This window comes from Aspergillus homomorphus (genome assembly GCF_003184865.1).
Source record: "Aspergillus homomorphus CBS 101889 unplaced genomic scaffold BO97scaffold_39, whole genome shotgun sequence".
Taxonomy (NCBI): Eukaryota; Fungi; Ascomycota; class Eurotiomycetes; order Eurotiales; family Aspergillaceae; genus Aspergillus; species Aspergillus homomorphus.
Genome location: NW_020291925.1, coordinates 1 through 19,463, shown reverse-complemented (window position 1 = coordinate 19,463; position 19,463 = coordinate 1). Strand labels below are relative to the sequence as shown.

Genomic DNA, 19,463 nt, shown 5'->3' with positions numbered 1-19,463 from the left:
ACATATAGTATCAAACGTTAACATTCCGGCTAAAAATTTTATAATAGAGCAGAGACTGAAGTAAATCAAAGACATAGACGGTAATGGGCGGCTTGTAGGATACAGACACAATAGAAATCGTGCTTTGACCATCAAAGCACAATACACCTTGCCCCTTCCAGAGAATTACTCGGTGTACCCTAAGCACCTAGCCACAGATCATCGCCTACTCCGGGCATGTAGAGTCTCCACCGGACCCCTATACCATGCCCACTGCAGGCGCGACATCAATCAATCTATTTGGCAAAGTGCAAGTCATATGCCAACCACTTGCGGGCCAGGATGCCAGGCACATCCAGACCAGGGGTACCGTAGGTCAGCGGGGCGTAGAACACGAAGCCATAGATGGTGGCCGCCAGGATCACGAGAGTAGCAGCCCAGCCGGCAATCAGGGACTTGCGGCCAAGACGCTCCGAAGCCGTCACAAAGTGAGTGATCCGAGCAGTAGCCTTGGACTTGCCTGTCGAATCATCCTCCAAAGGAACGGATTTCACAACCGAGACAGGTTCCAAGTTGAAGATGAATTCGATGAGAGCACCAGCAACGAGGGCAGAAGCAAGGTGAGCAGGAAGGTAGTGGTGCAAGAAACGCTGACGACCCATCAACCAGAAAGGGAAATAATGAGCCGCCCAGCAAAGAAAGAGGAAGCCAGTGCTGTTATACAAGCGGGAACGGGCACCCAGACCCCAGACTGTGAATTGTTAGTATTAAACATGTTCACTTGGAAGTTTTGAAATCACTTACTCTCTTCCACTGCATCCACACCACGTCGGAGAGACAGCTGATCGGCACCAATAACACCCGCAAAGACTGCTAGAAGACTGCTCGCAATCCACCAACCGATCGGGTTACCCAAGAAGTAGATTTGTTCCCGGGTGTCGTTCTTGGTCCAGAAGCTGACACCACGGAGAAGGAAAGGCCAATGGAAAGGTTCGCTGGCGTAAGGGTGGCTGGAAGTCAAAGCGTTGTTGTGATGGAACATGGCGCGCTGCAGCTCAAGATACTTGCGGAAGAAAGATAGATGTTTCACTTGACGCTCTTCCTTCTGGAAACGAGGGCTACCCTCCTCCAGGGATTCAATGGAGTCGATGTACCACAGGTTGCTGGTCTGGAGAATGTTCTTGTTGCCGTTGATTTCGGCCTGCTTGAAGGCCCACTCCGGCAAAGGCGTCGTGTGCGTCCACATGGCCACCCGAGTGGGCATGTGCAGCAGCTTGAAGTGACTTGAAAGAGTTCGGAACTCCTGTTGGGGCTTCGCGTTCTCGATCTTGATCTCAAAAAGGGTGTCATTGTGGCGCTCGCCGTTCGCAAGCTCCTGAGGAACGGTAGTGAACTCCTGGTTGGTCGGATAGTAAGGCGATGCCACATCGTGGGTAAGCAAGACAGTGTCGGTGCCCAAGTGACGAAGCTGAATGACATCACCGTTCCGTACCGGGTGTCCAGTGGTGTCAGTGACATTGAAGGGGACGGTGGGGATGATTTGCCAGTTGTTGTTGGTGTCGTTGTATGGGTAACCGGTAACCTGCTGACCCTGACTGGAGATACGTCCATCATCGTAGCGAAGCGGGTATGTCTCCAGGTGACTGTGCAGAAAAACCTTGGTATCCTTGTGCCTAATAGTGATAGTGTCGTAGTATTGGATGCCGATGGACTCCGCAGTCAAGGCATTGTCGCTCAGGGTCTCCTGGAATTCAGGGGTCATGAAGTCGTCACCGGGACCAGAGCGAGTGAGGATGGCGAAGTGAACCTGGAACCAAAACAGATAGAAGAAGAATGGCACAACGATCAGTGCGAAGCCGCGAGCGGCGAAGTGCTGGCTCCAGCGGGCCATGCTGAGGGCACCGCCAGGGCGGCGAATATCCAACAAATTCCACAGATCAACCAAGACCGCTGATCCGATGGTGACGAAAGTAAAGACGCCGACATACTTGGTGGAGATGACGCAGCTAAGAGACACACCAGTCAAGAGGAGCCACTTCCACCACTTCCGGCCAAACGGCTCATGGCGCAGCTTGTAGAAGCGGACATAGCACAACACACTCAGAGCCATGGCCAGGACCAAACTGGCATCCAAGAGGATCAGCCGATCCTCTCCGATGTGCGCATTGTCAAACAAGACGAGACCAGCCGACAATACACAGGCCGGTAGCGAATATCCAGACTCCCACATGATCAGGAACACCACGGGCACGGTCAGAGCACCGAGGGTGGCGGGCATGGCACGCAGCGCAACATAGGGGACCTGGTGGTCGATGTAAGAATCGCCAATGTTGTCGAACAAGAAGTGGCCATCATAGCCAACCAACCATCCCACGAAAGCGAAAAGAAGCTTGCCGAACGGGGGGTGAACATCGAAGAAGTACGTGCGCTGGAGGTAATACGAGGCAAACTGAATAACGACAGGTGTCCAGTTAGTGTGTAGTCCACAAACTCAATTCCCATGCAAAGACCATGTGAAATCGGCTTACCTTTCCAAAGTGCACCTCATCGAAGACAACCTCGTTGGGATACGAAATCTTGTAAAACCGAGTGATGAAAGCCAGCACGGTCAGAACGGCAATGGCCAGCCAATAGCTCCATTCTGACTGGGGACGAGGCGCTTTGGTAGAAGAATAAGGAGACGAGAAATTGTCCGCAGGCACGGGAGTACTCTCCTTCTTGCCGCCTCTCTTGCGAAGAGAGGGCGAAGGGGAAGACATAATTAGAGGAGGATGTGGTAGCTAGTAGAAAGAAAACGAATGACTGAGAGACAGCTCTATACTGGTAAAAGGGGACAAAACAACAGATCAGCACGATGGACAAGAAGCGAAAGGGCAAGTCACCCCCCATGGACGTACTTACAAGGGAGAAAAAGAAGTTCAGGAAGAGAACATGTTCGAATTGGCTCACAATCTCGTAATATACTGAGGTCGCTTCAGCCGCAACGGTCAAGAGGGGGCGGTTAAGTCGAATGATGGGGGCGGATTGCGTGTCTTTCTCACACTTCCGCGCGGAACGGAAGAACCTGAAGCACAGATCCGAAACACCCCCTACACGTAAGCTTCATGGCGTCAGGGTGAGATCGACCGGAGATATTTAAGGTTATCTTTGTTTTTTGCTCATTTATTGTACTAAGTAAACCAGAAGAGATTCGAAATAATGTAGACAACCAAAGCACATGCACCCCAGGGATATCCAATGCATATGCGAACAACAATTGCGCCCTTCACGCTGAAGCATGACCCCATGCGGTGAGTATAGTATGTATGTACAATTTCAAGACCAGATGTACCGCAAACCGGAAAATTGCAGTCAAAAGGGGGGAATTCGAGAAGATGGACAGAGAAGAGCGATCATTCGTCATCTGATACGTCGAGCAACTCCAGTTCAGTTTTGACGAGACTCTGGAAATCGCTGCGAGAGAGGCCGGTCGCCTTTGCCAGTCGGAACAAACTTTTGATATTTGAGCTGATGTGCTGCTTTACCCCAACTTCATAGGTAGACTGGTTCTCTGCCTCTTGTTCGAGCTTGGCCACTGGATCAGAGCTGCCAGATGAAATGGATGAAGGTCGAGGATGATTCAGCGGCATGGCGTAGTCTCCATTTGTGACCGCACCTGATGAGGGATCGGTCGCTTGTGCAGATGGCTCGCCATTCGAGCCATTGACCTGCCGCTGCAAGAGCCGAGCCAGCATATCGCCATTAAGTGAAGAGGGCCCGATCTCGGGTTGCTCTTCCTCGGGGTCATGGTTATCCATCGCTGGCTGCACATCGTCATACTGAGAATAATAGTCTGCGTCAGACTGTTGCAAAGATGAAACAGAGTTGGGAGCCGGTGTCTTCACCGCGGGTGTCCGTCCGGGAGTCGCGTCATATTGGGCCCAGTAATCATCGTCGTCATCCTCCTCTTGTGCCTCCTTGCCATTGCCTTGTTTCGGCACTTTGGTTGCTTGATCATTGTTTCCTGCTGTTCCCGACCCCGTCACCTGCTCCCTGTGGTTGGCGTTCGCTTCCCCGATCGAAATCGACCAGACTCCGTTCTCCCCAACACTGCTATCCTGCGGCAAAACCTCCGCCACGCGCCATGCAGGTCCTCCGCCTTCCTGGTCGTCAGGACACCAGACGTAGATTACTTTCAGGCTATACTCCGATAAGAGAATCCGCGACTGTAGGGTCTCCTCGTCCACTCTCTTGTACCGCACGGGGATATCGTCGGGAAGGTCAATCTCTCCTGAAACGGGGTGGGGCTCAAAGCTAGCTCCGTCTACCAGCGACTGCAGGCGCTCGGCTGATGCAGAATCCCAGCAGAGCAACCGAAGCCATGAGTCAGTGGGCGAAGCGGAGGCGGTTGTCAAGATTTTGACACGCTGGCGGATAATCGGAGACAAGAGCGGTAGCAGAGCAGGGGGAGGTTGGGGAGAGACGAAAGCCGTGGGAAGACAGGCGAGCAAAGGCGGGAGCAGAAGGCGAGGTTCAAGCGGAGGAATTAATTCGACCATGATGATCGGCTTTTGAATGGTTTGCACAGATAGCAGATACGTCGATTAAACGTTCAAAAGCTGAGCTGCGACCTGCAGCGGTGTAATGAGAAATCCGCGACCGGGTTGATGTGCGCGGGGAGAGGGGGGGGGGCAGATTTGATATCCGCAACCGGTGAGGGGCAAGGAAGACGGGAGGGAAAAGCAAGAAGAGGTCAAGGGAGAAAAGCCATGTTTATGAAGGCGAACAGAACAAGTGGAGGAGGGGGGAGGTGGCCCGAGTGACGATCGACCAGACTGAGGGTCAGCTTGTTTTAATTAGGAGGCGCGCGAACAGATGGCAGACAGATTCCAGAGTCAGAAAGACGACTTGGTGGACATGAATCGGACTGCTAAGACTAGACTATCAGCTTAACTCCCCTTCGTCCGGCGCGCGGTAGACGTGGGTCCCCAATCGGCGCGGGGAAAGCAGCAGATGGAGCCCCAGCCAGCCATTGAGCGGCGGAGAAATGGAAACATTGAGATCCAGAGTCGGTCCTCGGAGTTAGAATGAACGATCAATTACTCCGTAATTCACTTTGGTAATAATGCCGTGGTGATATTGGTGGTGGGCTAGACTCGAAGCACCAGTGGAGAGGCAAGGCAACCGGTGCATTCCATTCCATGCGAGCGAGATGATGGAGTGGCGTTGAGGGTCAGCCATTGTTCAGCAGTTGGCTTACCTACTTACTCACCCACCCATGACCTCGACCACTGCCTGTAGGACTGCCTACCGTTAATTGTCCTTGGACCGGAGCTGTATGCTTTATTATGTATGAGTGTGGTGGTGCCGAATTATTGGGTCCCTGAAGAAGCTTACTCATCACTACTGCTTGTTCGACTGTAACTACTTTCCGACAACAGCACCAGTCCTTCACTGAATTCCCCACGCAAAAATCGAACTTTCGTTCGGGATAGAGGCCCGTGCGGACGAATTTGGTGAATTAGAGGCTGGAAAACAGATGGTGATATTTCGAGCCTTGATCGCACTGATTAAGGCAGCCGGGAAGTATGGGTCGGAACGACAATCTGTAGTAGAGTCTACTTGGATCTATGACTATATCTATATGCTAATAGGTATAACGAAAACCAGCCTGGAATGATAATCGAAGATGTAAGTTTATGATCGTATCAACTGCATCAGGCAAAAATACCATATTTTGAAGAACCTTCCCTTTCTTCTGCTGTCGATTGAGCGAGTAGAAAGATAGCGTAAAGAGACCCACTAAAATGATCATGAGGACATGGGACCTAAGGGCACAGCGGAATAGATGTGTTAGTGTTTGCTTGTTAGCTAGCAACAAGACTCGACATACCCAATGGACACCCATACAGCGGTTTGATAGCGCGGTGCTTCCTGCTGCCGCACAATATAACTGCCTGCCACACCACCCAAGCCATTACCCGCCGACACTGCTGCCGCAGTGGTGGCGCGATTCCATTGCCCAACGACGTTGTTGGCCATGAATGCGTTCAAAGCTGCCCAGTTCGACACATATGCCCCGGTAGCGAGAAAGGTTCCAATGTATCGAACAGTGACCTGCGTGGAGGAAGGCAAACCAAACATAAGGAACCCAGCTATGAGGCAGAGAGCGTTGAATGTAATGAGGGGTGCACGGATGCGATAAGTGTCTCCCACAAACGATGTAAAAATAACTGGGATGACCGACCAATAGTAGGGCTACCGAGATGGTTAGGAGCGAATTACAAGCACAATATCTGGGAGCCTCTATTTGACCGGCAAAACTACGAAGGCAGGAGTGACGTACCGGCGTTGAGAGCAAGATAGAATCATTGCTCGAAAAGCCCATACCTGATTGAAGGATCATAGGCAGAAAATAGTTCAGGGCCGTAGAGACAATATTCAACAGGAAAAACAGGCATGCGAACCCGTACAATTTCGGGTCGGCGAAAGGAGCCAGAACCTTGCTCCACGAAAAAGCGTCCGGCACTATGTCGTCACGATCAGCTCGAATACGCTGCGCGGCCACACGTGCCTCTGCCTCAGTCAGGAAATGGAAGCTGCGATGAGCATTCTCTGGGAAGTCAACCATCCACCAATAAGTGAGAATTCCAATGACGCAACTGATCAGGCCCTGGATAAGGTACATCCAGCGCCAGCCTTGCAAGCCTGCTTTCCCGTTCAGCAGATTTAGACCGTAGTTCACAATATACCCTGTCGCGAGCCCGACCACTTCACCCGACTGAAGAACAGCAAATCGAAGCTGCTGCTCCCGTCGTGGGTACCAGGTACTGATGAGATAGGTCAGACCCGGGTAAATACCCGACATCGCCATCCCCAGTAACACCCGCAGGGCAATCATCTGTCGCCAAGTGTGAATAAAGGCAGTACACAACGTTATGAGGCCAAATGTGAAGGTGATGGCGGCGAACCAAACCCGGGGACCCACCCAACGGACTGCGATGGTGGACGGTAATTGACAGACGACGCTAGCGATGGTGAAGATGAAGATTGAGACAGAGTTTCGTGTGCCATGGAGATTCAAGTCGCTGGGCATGCTGGTGACGGATGCAGATGACAGGATGCCCGAGTCGAGTAGATTGAGACTGCAGAGGATCCCAGCAATACTGCAAAGACGTACGTCCGTCTTCCATCGGATTTTCTCCTCCAGCACTTTCAATTCTTCAGGGTCCTGCTCTGTGAGGTAGAACGCATCGCGCTGAGTAGGCTTTTCATTCAGCGGTAAATTTGAGTCATCGCGCCTTTCAATCACCGCGCCATCGGCCTGTTTCGAGATCATGGTATCGCTGGGCACCTGATCGAACACGCAGCAATAGGAAGTGTTAAACTTGATTCCAAGAGCAATTGGGAATGGACAATGGAGTGCAGCGACATGATCGAGAGCGGGGAGATTTGAAGAAACTAATGGAATACGGTATGGTGGCGGCGATGCATCCGCTTATCTATTGCTGGGTATCGCCGATGGCTCCTCTTTTCCTTGCATATCTTAGCAATCAATCACTGTCCAGGTACTGATTCTTGGCTCATGGGGCCCCTGTTTAGCCTACTCGCGTAATTCAGCCGAACCCCGAGGGGCCAGGCTGGTTGAGCTGGGCGACACCCCTTGGTCGCACATGGTGCAGATACTTGTAGCTCTTTAGGCTTAACCAAAGCCGAGGGTCAAGATTGTGACTAACAATGGCGGAATAAGGGCTGGAGAAGAGGTGATCTGTAGATTTTGTCTGTCGGAAAGATCCCGTTTCGGATACTGCCCGGTAGTACCTACTCGTACTACTCGTGCGTGGATCGAAGAGTCAAGGACGAATCAATTAGAAATGGAGTAGTCAGTTGGGCTTGCTTGATAATTGAAGCCTGGTCACTATGATTTGCAATGGAACTGCTGGTTTAAGTCAAAAGAATCTGAATCATTGGAAGGGTGTAAGAGCTTGCCTGCTTTGGAGCTTAGCGCCATTCCCACATAATCAATTCGATCACTGTCGCCTTAACTGCAACATAACAACCTCTTTAATCCAGATGGGAGCAAACATGATATATCACGCTATTAATCATCTCAAGCTACTGATGAGGTGTCATAAGCGATGAGCCATAACCGCTCGAACCATGGCACCAAGCACACCTTAACCAACCCTGGCGGATAATGTCAAGATTAATGCTTAATGTGAGAAAGTTTTTTCAGATCGCATTGGATCAAACTCCGAGCTCCCATCAAACTTGTAGCTTGAAGCAGACCTCGAACAGACTGATGTGTTGATTTTACCAGATGCACAGCTCTACTGCACCCTGTTAAAGGATGCAAGGAAACTATGTGCTTCGACTAGAATGCGAATTGGAGTCTCCATTAGACATGCCGAAGTTTTTGTTATTAACGATTTTTTGGCTATTCCATGCCTTCCTCACTCGGGTATTGCTTGATCCTCTTTCTTGATTTGAGCCTAGACCATCAGCCTGGCTCCTACGGCTATCCGACGACTGCCATCGACATTTATATCTAATCTATGTGGAAACCACGCTGTATCCTCGCATCGCTCGGGTTTTCGCGGGTCCTTTAAAGTCTCAGCAGCTGTCGCTGGGTTGCAGCTCAAATCCTAATCCCTCGAATGTGGTCTAAAGCAATGAAACCTTTTATGCCCTGCGTTGTGTGCTGGAAGCCACTCTTTGAATGTTTTAGTCCGTCATTTGTACAGTTCTATTGTGAGGAAAATGTATAGATCCGTGGCAGTTGAGCGGCATCAATGATTATAGATCACATCCAGCTTACATCTCGAATGTAGTATCTCGTTCACCATATCAGGCACTCCCACGTCACCACTAATAAGCGTTAGAATAATGCTGCTACAAATGACACATATAGCATCAATGCTCGCCCGTAATGGGTTCCAGCGCAATTGTGTCCGAAGGCTGAGTTGACACCGCGGAAGCTAGCCTAGGATGACTTTCGAGAGCCGACGGGTTCGACCAAGTTTCGTGGTCTTGGCTGTCCCTAATTCGGGCAAATCCATCCTCACTTTGGCCATGGCAGGGCTGCTTGTGTGCCGGCTATGAGCACTGCTGCCAGCGGAGGCCTTGCTGAAGAGTCGCCCGGGCAAAATCCGAACAATTAAAGGCCATGTTGGTGGCAGACATGCGGCTATAATGATGAGGGCTCCTTCAAGAGTAGTCCAAATTCCGAGGTTGATCGATGCCCCTCAATATGAGCAATAGAGTCAATATAGACAGATGGCAAATAGTTCGTTCGGGAAACTTACACGTAGGATCAGCTGTGGCGCTGTCTTGGAAAAAATATGCCATACGCAAAATGCTAGCCACCGTTCCCCTTTATCCTGTCAGTGGGCGACGTATTTACAGTATGTATGCCGCGCGGGTGTGGACACTCACAATCCTCCCAAGAGGAAAACGCCCGTCAATGCCAGCTTGTGACCCCGGTTAACATGAAGTTTCCAAACATATGGCAGTGGCATCACCAGAATGAGAACGTCGGTCAGAATATTAGGTGGTGAAACGTAACGGTAAAAGGCTTCTTGATTAAACATGAGCCGTCCTCGATGGTCTTGTCCCATATATATGCGATTGGCGAGCATTGGAAGATGGCCGCGAACAGAATTCCAATGCCGTGGCCGACGACAAATGCTCCGACGATGTAGGCAGCGACTCTGAAGTTACGAGTGCTAAAGATGCGGACGTAGAAGACAAGAATGGAAACCTTGGCAGGGGTCACGACGAAAGGGAAATCTATGATCTCGTTGACGTATAGACCCTATACATTTAGCGATCAGCCACCACTCTCTTGCTCCGGTATACTCCAATCAACACCTTTTCTAGGGCAATCAGCTTCTCTGGGGTTTGCTCAATGTAGCTCATGTGATAACCGACACCTGCGACTTCGACCACTACGGTAGAGATCAGCATTGGTCGTTTGTGAGGAGGAAGATTGAGGCTGTGACGTACAAACCACGTACAATGCCGATTGTCCTAAGCTAGCAACCTGTGATATAGCTTTTAGCAAGCAAAGTACATACAGTCGGCTTGTCATCTTACCAATGCGATGACAATTAGAAAATCATCAAGTGCATATGCGATTCGCTGGGTGTGTCGGGTATAGAAGCGAGCTACTACCGAGACGATCTGAATGATTGCCACAGCAATAGCTACGCCCAACAGGGAGCCACCATTGTAGGGCACATTCGACGAATCCGAACGCTGGTACATTGTCTCTTTCCCTTCGTCGCTTAAGGTCATCTCCCCCCTCTAGACCTACATCAGAGGGGTGGAAATGCGTTCATATAGACGCAACCGAGTGCATGTATAGAGAAGAACAGCAGCTCAACTAGTTAGGTCGCATTCGCCTCAAGTCAGCAGGAGGAATTGGGACGGTATTCTTTGCCAGGACTAGCATGATATTGGATAGTCGATTGAGCATCCATGATGTTCTTCAAAATGTCGCAGAGCCATTACATAATTTCGAGATCAGAAGCGGGAGTCACTCGTTGAACCATGGAAGGCCTTCAACCAAGATTCTGGTTTCCCGCTGTCAATTTCCGCCAATCCCATCATGACAACGCCGTTTGCCGCATAGCGGTCCCTAGGTAAACCTTGAGATATGAAGCCTTTCCTAACTGTTCTTCCAGGAATGTGTTTTCAGCCACGTGAGCCTGGGGTCCACCTCGGATGTATCTCTGACCTTCAGCTGCCGACTGCCTTGACTGACTGAAGCAACTCTTCTTGTCATCTTCATCTTGGCTTTGGCAGTAGAGAATTGTCGGGTCTCGTCTCTGGCTTTTTCCTGCGGGACTTCGACTAGATCTTTCTTGATAACATAATATCCGACGGCGTGCCCCTGGCCACGAAAATCCCGGCTGCCACAAGTAGCTCCGACTCAATCAGAGATATCCCCAATAAAGCCACCCATCTCAGAGTCATCCCGGCGGCTCATGGACCATCAGCAGCCTTGAGCCCACCGGTAGAGACGATTATCCAGAACGTCGCTTTGGTGAGCTGTTCAGACTAGCCATCTCTCGACTAAATATAAACGTACCACAACGTGTCAGGACTCAGTTCTGCTACTTGCACTCTGCATGGGAGTCCAACCCAATAAATTTGCGGCTGTTAGAGATGGCCAAGGTCACGGATCGATTACCCGACACATTGCTAACATAGCCGGTACGATCATTACTCGTGGTAGGGCTATCTGGAGAGCATGGCTACTGGCAGCGACTTTCATCCTTCATCGTCTGTCATTATGAAAAAGAGACAAGCCATCTCGAATGCTCTCCTCCTTGACTCCAGAAAGGATGTGTTCAGGGCTCTCTTTTGGGCATACGTTAAGAACACATGACTCACTATATCAGATAATGAGACTGCTTTTAGCGTCTGGGTACGTTTTAGATGCAGGCATTCAGACCTCTACTGGCCCCCACCAGTCACAAAGCTCATGGTAGACCCTACTTTTGAGGACTCAATAAGAGCTGGGTAAGCTCACTTTTCTATATCATACTTGTATTGTTGGCTAAGTGGGCTGCTAGCTTTGACATTGATAATGCCTGCACCAGCAAAGCCCCTCCTCCCCCCCCCCCAGCAGTCATTCCGGGCTAACAGTTCCCCGCCTCCTCCAGGAGCACACCTTTCCATTTAGCCATGAGCATTAGGCGGCGCCGTTTCCAGTGGCTTGATTCCGACCCTAACTTGACGAGAGTCTTGCAGCAATGTATGACCTCGAAGCAGCAAGCCACGCCAGATTGGGTGCACTGGTTTGAAGTAAAAGACTCTGTCATGAACGAGTTCGTCAATGATTCAAACAATGATGTCGTTTTGGTACATGCTGGGGGTGGCAAGGGGTACTATCTGCATTCATTCAATAACAAATTTTCCCTGCCTTCCTGGCCGTTTAGTATTGTAGGGCTTGCCACAAGTTATCTCCAACATGGAGATTTTCCCAGACGAGACGCAACTCATGCGCCATGATCTTTTCACTCCGCAACCAGTGAAGGCTGAGCATCCTTCCCCGCCGAGGTTGCACGCGAGTTATATGCAGAAATCCAAAAGATTACTGATCTTGCATGGCGCTTCTATAAGGACTCGTACATACTAAATGCACTGGATCCTGCACAACTGGCCAGACAAGCAGGTTCAAATTATCCACTTGTGCAATTCGTATGTCTTGGAGCCAGGTTATTCTCGTCGCGTCATCAATGAAACCATTGTTTCTGACAGATATTGTGGCTTCTCCACCGCCTGTACGAGCATCATGACGATGGATCAAGTCGGATATTTCGAGCGACCCGAACAAAATGGCGTGGTCTACTGAACAATGTCAGTTCGAAGAATATTGTTCTTCATGACCACTGGCAGTGGTGAAGGTATAAATGTTAAGTCATAAAGCATATGATAGGGACATATCATGACAGCCAACGATATCCGGTCACATTGTGACTGTAAACTGCTGTTTGTAGGTTGTTGACTCCAGGTATTTGTTTTAAGTCTCTGGTACTAGCTTTCTTCACAAGTCACTGTTCGTACCTATTTTGGCCACGTATCGCAATTCGCCGGTCAGCTTCACCACCCGAGAACCCTCAGTGGCAGGATCATTACCACTCAGATCCAATGATACTTGGAACCCGCCGAACGCAATGGGTTATCGCTTGAATTGCAAGGTTTCTGCTTGCCCGTGAAGCACTTACATAGCTACTGGCTTCATTCACGGACCCTATTAAACTCATAGAGCCTAGCTTGGTCTGCATTGATTGGACCTATGAGTATTTCATATGAATATCCGTCCTTTTCAAGGATCAGGTGACAACGCAAGAGTTTACTCGTGGATGGGCGGTCGGTGTATGCCGAAACACTGATTATACTTTGATCCACTACAGTAGACTAAACACTTCCATCACTACCTATCGCTTGACCATACAGGTCTACAATTTTGATGACCAATCTCAAATACCATGTTCCATCGATGAGCAACTGGAACCTTACTTTACATTACACAAAGTGGCAGTGAAGCACCATGGAAGCAATAATGGAAGGCCGAACTTTAAGCCTCTACTTGCTTCGATTCGGGGATTGCTCACGTCATACGGCGTTTGCGTTGTGTATGCCGTGAATATGACGATACTCTCTGCCTGTTGCCATACTGAACAGTTCAAATATAGCTTATGGAGCCGGAGTAAGGGTCATCGCGCTTCTTCGAAATCTCGAGAATCTCTTAACATGCAGGTAGGCAAACTGAGGACCGGTCAATCAGTGATTTTACAACTTATGCCTCAACTGATCTAGCTGTTTCCATCCTTCTCACATGCCCCCGAGGTCAAATGCCCAACCCTCCAATGATCGAGGGCCACAAATCAATGCGATCATCACCACTTTAGCCATTCTTCCAACAGTTGCAGTTGCCCTCCGATTTTGGTCGAGAGCTTTTGTTGCCGAAGTCTCCTCGACCGAAGTCTCCTCGACCGAATTCCATCACTAGGATCTGGTGGGATGACTGGACTGCCCTTGCTGCTGCGGTTCACCTTAGGTTCCCATCAATTTGATCAAGGCTAACTGAGCACAGTTACTCAATATCGTTGTCTGTGATATCGGCCTGAGAATGGTTCAACTTGGGCTGGGGAAGCACGTTCAAAGGGTATCCTCGGCGGACCTTGTCGAATTTCTGAAATTATTATGGATCGTATATTTCTTCATTGTGGCCGGTACATCGACAGCACGAGCATCCGCCTTGTTCTTCTACGGACGGGTCCTCATTCAAGGTTCCTCTAACTTCCGGTATGCACTATGGGCAGTGCATGGGTTGAATACCGCATGGTATATCAGCAATACGCTCGTGATCACCTTCATATGTTCTCCGATCCAGAAGAGCTGGAATCCAGATCTACCGGGAACTTGTATAAATACAAAGGTCCTATGGCTTGGCTGCGGAACGCCAACTCTTATCATCGACGTCCTTATCTTACTCCTGCCAGTGCCCATGCTTTGGAGATTGCACATGAAGCTCGTACGCAAGCTTCTCCTAGTTGGGGTCTTCTTATGTGGATACCTGTAAGTGGAATCCATGGAGCCATATTTTCTATTTACTTACTATCTAGTGTAATTGTGGTCTCGATTGGGCGTCTTATTTCAACCATCCAAGTCACCCCGCACCTAGCGAAAGATCCAACGTGTAAGTTTCTCCACCCCTATGTGGCAAGAGAAAGACCCACTCACTAACACTTACGGAGTAGACGACGCTGTCAATCCTTCGATTTGGGTCAATCTAGAGACTCCGATATCAATCATCAGCATCTGTCTCCCAAGTATTTATTTCTTGGTCTGGCACGCTTATGAAGGAGGCATTCATTCGTTGTTTTCGAGGGCTTCGAGCCCCTGACTCGTCAACCATGGCAATCATTTCATGGCCAAACTTCGAGGCTGAGAGGAGAAAATATTCCTGAAGATGCATGGAAAATCTTCCACAGGCTATGACTGGGTTGGACGGTATGCTGTGTACCAGCTCGTATCCAGTGTCATGGCGGTGCACTTCAGACTCGTATGTCAACACAGCCCAGCCCTTAAAATATGCTCGATCACTCGTGCTTCTGGCTAGTCAATCACGCTCGTGTCAAAGCAATAAGGTGCGTCAAACCCATACCGGCGCATCTTTTCTGATGAGAAGCACAAACAGATATTGCAAATCAATGACCACAGCACAAGCTTGATGATATCATATGAATGCTTGATGCTTACGAGAAAAGCTCCCCGAAGCACATCTGGCAGCGCGGGAACTTTACTATATTAGGTAAGGTTCCCATGTCCCACATGGGTATTATTGTTTCTTATGCCTTATGGTTATACACATAGCTTGTGACAAGTATAAGTAGGGTTTCTCTGAGCCCAGGATCTCAGAGCGATACAGAGGCCAATTTAATGCATAATCATTTGCTCTTCTCACATGAGACTGGGATAAAGTGCTCATAGCTCAAAGACTGGATCAGTTCTAATTGCAACTGCGTCATTCTTTTGTACTATAATGTACTATAAGAGGCCATTGGGACAGCTATCATTTAGACGATACTTGATATTCTCATCTCAACCGCCTTCTATGCATAGTAAAATTGCCATAGAAGCGCTATAGCTTGAACGGCAAACAACGAAGATCAAGCGCATAGTAGAGTGTCATAATGATACGTAGAAGTTGGCCCAGTCTACAGCATCTATATATAGAGGAACCAATTGCAGACTTCATCTAATAGCCATCTCTATTCCTTTCTCTTATTCCTCCTACCCGCATCAGTTACATGGTTATAAGCAAATGCTTGCATTCAAAGCCGAGCGCTTCTCCTCCAAAAGTACGGTCCAGTGAACCCCACGAAACCACAGACAGTAGAATAAGTAGTGCTGCGTTACTCAGCTAGCAGGAATCCAGGACCATACTAATCAAGGGATCTCAAATCCGATAACTCCATTCACTCGCTCTATATAAGTAACTCCTACTTCACGTCGACGAGACCCTTTTTCAACCATCACTCTATTACCTTCTACGCTACTCCCGATACAAAGCAGCCAACATGCTAACACCATACACCACCCATACAACCACCGCCGAGCTTTTGACCGACGGCAAACCCCCCACCCCCACCCCACCAGACAAAGACACCTCACGACGGGCATCTCCCCGAGCTCGCTAGGCGGCTTCTTCGTGCACTCCGTGCCCCAAGCCCAGCCAGCCAGTCGCCCAGCCACCAAAATCCGCTCCCTACAAATCGACCTCGGCTACCTACAGAGCGTCCGCGCCGCCGCAGCCCAGCTCAATGGCTAGGAGGACTTCCCTGCCATCGGCTGAGCCTGTGGCTATTATCTCTTTGTTTCGAGCAGTCTCTGGAAGGAAGAGCTGACAACCTGGAATTCCTCTTCTAGGAGGGCAGGATCTATGATCGGTGGGGTGCCTAGAGGCAGAGCAAAACGGCGAATATGTTGTTTGCGATCGCGCTGGCGCAGAAACTGGGGGTGAAGTATAATCTACAGGCGTTCAGTCTGCATTCGGGGTGTATCTCTACGAAACTGGACCGGCATGTGGATTGGAGTTTGGAGATGAAAGAGTGTATGTTCGGCTGTGTTGTCCGATTTGCTGACCCCTTTGGGGAGCGTGAAGACGTGGTTGAGAGCCTGGAACTAATTGATGGGATTGCGCAGACTGTGTGGGTCGGTCACTCGGGAATCGAGAGGGTTGGGGGTATGGATTCGGCGCGGAACCTTTGCAGAAGAGGCGCTGCGACTCACGTCTATGCGGCGTTTGATCCGAGCTTGAAGGGTAGAAGGTACTCGGGCCATGCGCAACGGTCGCTGTCAATGGGGTGTATCTGATTGACTGCCATGTGGCCAACCCTTTGGTCGATACACTCAAGCCGTGGGCAACCAGCAGCTTCAAGGCCGAGAGGCTATGGAGACTGAGCGAGAAGCTGCCAGGTCGGCCAAGGATTCCCTTATCGAGGAAATCGGGCTGTAAAGGGCTAAAAACACAATCAATCTCATACATGCAATGGCCACCTAATATACACTCTAGAATGCTGCTTCTCTGTTCGCCTGCCCTAAATATGCATAGATACATCAACAAGGTGCCCGTGGGGTATATGATAAGCTGAATCAAGGCGCCGCTCGAAATTTTGGTACATCTTGAGGAGAAGAAGATTAAATCATGGCAGTATGTCTTTACAGACCGATGGGTGGATGCTCAGTGTAAGCGGTGAAGGGGGGTGAAGTTCTTCCAACCGAGGTGTTGCTGACCCGAAGCCTGAAAATCAATTCGGCCATGGAGTGAGCACAAGCTCAGTTCAAGCGATCCTTCTGTTCCCACTGCCCAACGAGCTTTTTCATTCCTGTCCATTCCTCTGCGCGTACATCTTCCGGAGTGCCGCTGAGCCCCTTGCCGACTTCGAATACTGTTACCACCCCGTCAAGGCCGCCAGTAGCTATGCGTCTACCCTCACGCTCCTCCCAGGCGACCTTGTTGAGACTCCTCGTAAGAATGCCTCCACGGCCCCTGGAGGGCGTCGTTTTCACCGCTGGAACTTCCGTGTCTGTATAGAGATCCCAAACCTCGAGGTTGCCAGCACCATCAACGAGAGAGAAGACTCCAGGGCGGTGAGGAGACCACTTTGCATCGTACACAACATCTTCGCGATTGATTTCAAGGATTGGAGACACGACTTGGGTCTTCGCTATGGCCGAGGCGGCCGGGGCAGTCGTTGCTGGCGGCCGGACACGCCAGAGTTTCACGCTCCAATCCAGACTAGAGCTGAGCAACAGATCACCCAGATCAACCGGGCCCCGTGCGGGGTGGAATGCAGTAGACATGATCGGTGCAGCATGGCCACGATACGCCAGACGATGGTCGGTACCAGCCTTAGCTCCCGCTCGATCATAACGGTGGCACGGATATATGCCTCCTTCTTCGGTCCCGACAATAAAGAATGTCGGGTCGGATTGAGGAAATGACATGGTCGTGGGTGCAAGATCTTCGGTTTTAGATGGGGGCGGTGTAGAAAGCTCCAAATACTCCTGGGGCTGAGAGAGCATATCGACAGTCCATCCACAGACAACGCCGTCTGTCGATGCTGTGAGGATGTTGTGAGCATTTTGGGTGCCAATGATCGAAATGCTGTAAACAGGGTGGGTATGTCCAGAGCCGGTCAGGGGCGTCTTCTGCACTGGCGCACCTCCACCTGCTCGCGATGACCGGGTGTCCCAGAGCAGGACCTGGCCTGAATATGAACCACCAACTATCAAATTGGGGTGGAATGGAGAGAATTTTGCGGCCAAGATATCGGAGGTTGAATGGAAAACATACTCTGGCCGAGAGTGCAGGTGTTGGTTCCAGATTTGGACGAGGCCGTCGGGTTCATGAGGCGCAGAGGGGTTCTTGGTATAAGCGGCCAGGACCAGTTCCGGAAACTGTACCAGTTATCAGTCTTGCGATGGATCCGCATCGGAGCGCGCGACAGACCTTTGGAGAGAAGCTCAGATCGCTAATCATACGTTTCTTGCTCCATCGTTCATCCCAGAATTGGCAGACTTCCCGAATGCCTCGTCTTTTCTTGCCATGCTCATCATCATCGTCCAGCTCGCCATCGACTCCTCCGAGCTCGTAGTCTGCCAAAACATCATACTCCTCATCCAGTGCCCGCTCAATCACTTTTGCCGACCGTTCAACAAAGTCCAAGAAGTCGTCCGACGAGGTCACGGCCTTCAATTCATCATCATCCAGTGTGCGCAGCGGATACCGTAATTTTGCTGTCTCGGCTTCAATCTGGGATTTCTGTTGTTGAGCTTTCTGTAGTTCCTCCTCAATTTCCTTGCGAAGCTTGTTCAGAATCTCCTCGTCAAGCTCGCTGGCTTTCTTGCCAGAGCGTTTCGTGCCATCTTCATCGTCAGAGTCTCCAGAAGTTCCATTGGGGCCTTTCAGGTCATCGGTTTGCACTGCTTTGCTGTAGGTGACAACCTCGGGTTTGGGCTCAGGGGCTGGTTGGGGTTCGGAGGCGGCGACAAAGAGCTCCGTTCCAACAGTTTGGACGGCAATTGAGTGAGAGACGGTTCGCGCAGGAGGACTAAAAGCCTCGGTGTTATCCCCGCTCAACTGGCTGGCGCTGAGCACGGAATTTGGTCGACTGCCTTTGCGCGATAGACCGTCAGTACCTTGGCCGATAGAAGCCGACCCGGGACGGTCAACAAGACGGGAGATGAAATCGTCGAGCTCAGCTCTGCTGTCTGCACGACTCGGGACGGGCGATACGACCTAGGTAGATGAAAGAGACTAAGACTTCCAGCTCTCATAAGGGGCAAAGATATTTCGCGATGTAGGATAAAGCTCCCTTACCTCAGAGGCATCACCACTATTAGCGCGAACCTGGGAGAACTCCCTCTGGCGCAGTTCTCTTTGGCGCTTGAGTTCGGCGAGTTTGGCTTTCTTAGCAAGGATTTCAGCCTTGCGCTGTTGTACTGCCGAGGACATGATGTGAGATAAAATATGCAGCTGGCAGATCGGAACGGAATCGTTCCGTTCAGACCACGTTCTGACACAGAATGTGGTGGATTTGTTGTGATCGTTTCTTTTATTTACTCCGGAAAATGGGGGTGGTTAAGTAAGGTAAGTAAGTAACGTAATCGTCAACCGAGCGAGCCACGCAAGCGAGCGAGCCACCCAAACCGCCCAAATGCCTCACCAAATGCCTCCCCAACATGAATTCTGATTTGTATACAAAAATATGGTGTTTTGAAGCCTTAATTACACTGTTTTAAATATCTTTTCACCCAGTTCCTCGATTAGGACATCTTGTATGTATATGGCCCAGAACACCGCAGTTACTACACCGGGGAGGTGCCTGACGGCGAGGCTGCTGACTCTTTATATAGATTGCTTTATTCTTCTTTCTCTCATGTTGGAATACTTCTCTTGCTTTATTAACGGTGAGGCTATTTAG

General features: G+C 50.2%; 7 protein-coding genes across 7 annotated transcripts; 2 read left to right on the top strand and 5 right to left on the bottom strand.

Annotated features, from left to right (window-relative positions):
• Positions 1 to 48: 48 nt before the first annotated feature.
• Positions 49 to 2,969, bottom strand: pmt4 (dolichyl-phosphate-mannose-protein mannosyltransferase). The gene is made up of 4 exons (XM_025695706.1): positions 2,881 to 2,969; positions 2,508 to 2,799; positions 784 to 2,428; positions 49 to 730 (listed from the first exon to the last, which is right to left on the bottom strand). Exons 2-4 carry the CDS (start codon positions 2,736 to 2,738, stop codon positions 276 to 278), a joined length of 2,331 nt encoding a protein of 776 aa, XP_025548392.1. The 5' UTR covers positions 2,739 to 2,799; positions 2,881 to 2,969; the 3' UTR covers positions 49 to 275.
• A 144-nt stretch (positions 2,970 to 3,113) lies between these two features.
• Positions 3,114 to 4,835, bottom strand: BO97DRAFT_407775 (uncharacterized protein). Its single transcript, XM_025695705.1, has one exon. The coding sequence runs from the start codon at positions 4,515 to 4,517 to the stop codon at positions 3,372 to 3,374; it is 1,146 nt and encodes a 381-aa protein (XP_025548391.1). The 5' UTR covers positions 4,518 to 4,835; the 3' UTR covers positions 3,114 to 3,371.
• Positions 4,836 to 5,576: 741 nt separating this feature from the next.
• BO97DRAFT_480066 (putative MFS transporter) lies at positions 5,577 to 7,390 on the bottom strand (the record flags this gene model as incomplete). Its single annotated transcript, XM_025700728.1, has 3 exons — positions 6,305 to 7,390; positions 5,852 to 6,216; positions 5,577 to 5,598 (listed from the first exon to the last, which is right to left on the bottom strand). The coding sequence occupies exons 1-3, from the start codon at positions 7,295 to 7,297 to the stop codon at positions 5,577 to 5,579; spliced, it is 1,380 nt and encodes a 459-aa protein (XP_025548390.1). The 5' UTR covers positions 7,298 to 7,390.
• A 2,106-nt stretch (positions 7,391 to 9,496) lies between these two features.
• Positions 9,497 to 10,224, bottom strand: BO97DRAFT_427504 (uncharacterized protein; the record flags this gene model as incomplete). The annotated part of the gene is made up of 4 exons (XM_025697206.1): positions 9,497 to 9,772; positions 9,829 to 9,905; positions 9,964 to 10,000; positions 10,054 to 10,224. 4 exons carry the CDS (start codon positions 10,222 to 10,224, stop codon positions 9,497 to 9,499), a joined length of 561 nt encoding a protein of 186 aa, XP_025548389.1.
• A 3,208-nt stretch (positions 10,225 to 13,432) lies between these two features.
• On the top strand, positions 13,433 to 14,486 carry BO97DRAFT_170054 (uncharacterized protein). Its single transcript, XM_025690296.1, has 4 exons — positions 13,433 to 13,486; positions 13,565 to 14,049; positions 14,097 to 14,170; positions 14,229 to 14,486. The coding sequence occupies exons 2-4, from the start codon at positions 13,601 to 13,603 to the stop codon at positions 14,375 to 14,377; spliced, it is 672 nt and encodes a 223-aa protein (XP_025548388.1). The 5' UTR covers positions 13,433 to 13,486; positions 13,565 to 13,600; the 3' UTR covers positions 14,378 to 14,486.
• Positions 14,487 to 15,869: 1,383 nt separating this feature from the next.
• BO97DRAFT_170023 (putative short-chain dehydrogenase) lies at positions 15,870 to 16,703 on the top strand. Its single transcript, XM_025690295.1, has 2 exons — positions 15,870 to 16,087; positions 16,180 to 16,703. The coding sequence occupies exons 1-2, from the start codon at positions 15,958 to 15,960 to the stop codon at positions 16,281 to 16,283; spliced, it is 234 nt and encodes a 77-aa protein (XP_025548387.1). The 5' UTR covers positions 15,870 to 15,957; the 3' UTR covers positions 16,284 to 16,703.
• On the bottom strand, positions 16,553 to 19,073 carry BO97DRAFT_374922 (putative dynein intermediate chain). The gene is made up of 3 exons (XM_025692963.1): positions 18,860 to 19,073; positions 17,990 to 18,778; positions 16,553 to 17,937 (listed from the first exon to the last, which is right to left on the bottom strand). Exons 1-3 carry the CDS (start codon positions 18,992 to 18,994, stop codon positions 16,813 to 16,815), a joined length of 2,049 nt encoding a protein of 682 aa, XP_025548386.1. The 5' UTR covers positions 18,995 to 19,073; the 3' UTR covers positions 16,553 to 16,812.
• Between the last annotated feature and the right edge of the window lie 390 nt (positions 19,074 to 19,463).

Coding starts and splice junctions, on each gene's coding strand:
- BO97DRAFT_374922 (XM_025692963.1), bottom strand. CDS start 18,994: ATGTCCTCGGCAGTACAACAGCGCAAGGCTGAAATCCTTGCTAAGAAA. Junction 18,779..18,859: donor ATAGTGGTGATGCCTCTGAG/GTAAGGGAGCTT, acceptor TCATCTACCTAG/GTCGTATCGCCCGTCCCGAG. Junction 17,938..17,989: donor ATCTGAGCTTCTCTCCAAAG/GTCTGTCGCGCG, acceptor TAACTGGTACAG/TTTCCGGAACTGGTCCTGGC.
- BO97DRAFT_407775 (XM_025695705.1), bottom strand. CDS start 4,517: ATGGTCGAATTAATTCCTCCGCTTGAACCTCGCCTTCTGCTCCCGCCT.
- BO97DRAFT_170023 (XM_025690295.1), top strand. CDS start 15,958: ATGTTGTTTGCGATCGCGCTGGCGCAGAAACTGGGGGTGAAGTATAAT. Junction 16,088..16,179: donor GAGTTTGGAGATGAAAGAGT/GTATGTTCGGCT, acceptor GGGATTGCGCAG/ACTGTGTGGGTCGGTCACTC.
- pmt4 (XM_025695706.1), bottom strand. CDS start 2,738: ATGTCTTCCCCTTCGCCCTCTCTTCGCAAGAGAGGCGGCAAGAAGGAG. Junction 2,429..2,507: donor ATGAGGTGCACTTTGGAAAG/GTAAGCCGATTT, acceptor GTCGTTATTCAG/TTTGCCTCGTATTACCTCCA. Junction 731..783: donor TGTGGATGCAGTGGAAGAGA/GTAAGTGATTTC, acceptor AACAATTCACAG/TCTGGGGTCTGGGTGCCCGT.
- BO97DRAFT_170054 (XM_025690296.1), top strand. CDS start 13,601: ATGGTTCAACTTGGGCTGGGGAAGCACGTTCAAAGGGTATCCTCGGCG. Junction 14,050..14,096: donor GTCTTCTTATGTGGATACCT/GTAAGTGGAATC, acceptor CTTACTATCTAG/TGTAATTGTGGTCTCGATTG. Junction 14,171..14,228: donor CCTAGCGAAAGATCCAACGT/GTAAGTTTCTCC, acceptor ACACTTACGGAG/TAGACGACGCTGTCAATCCT.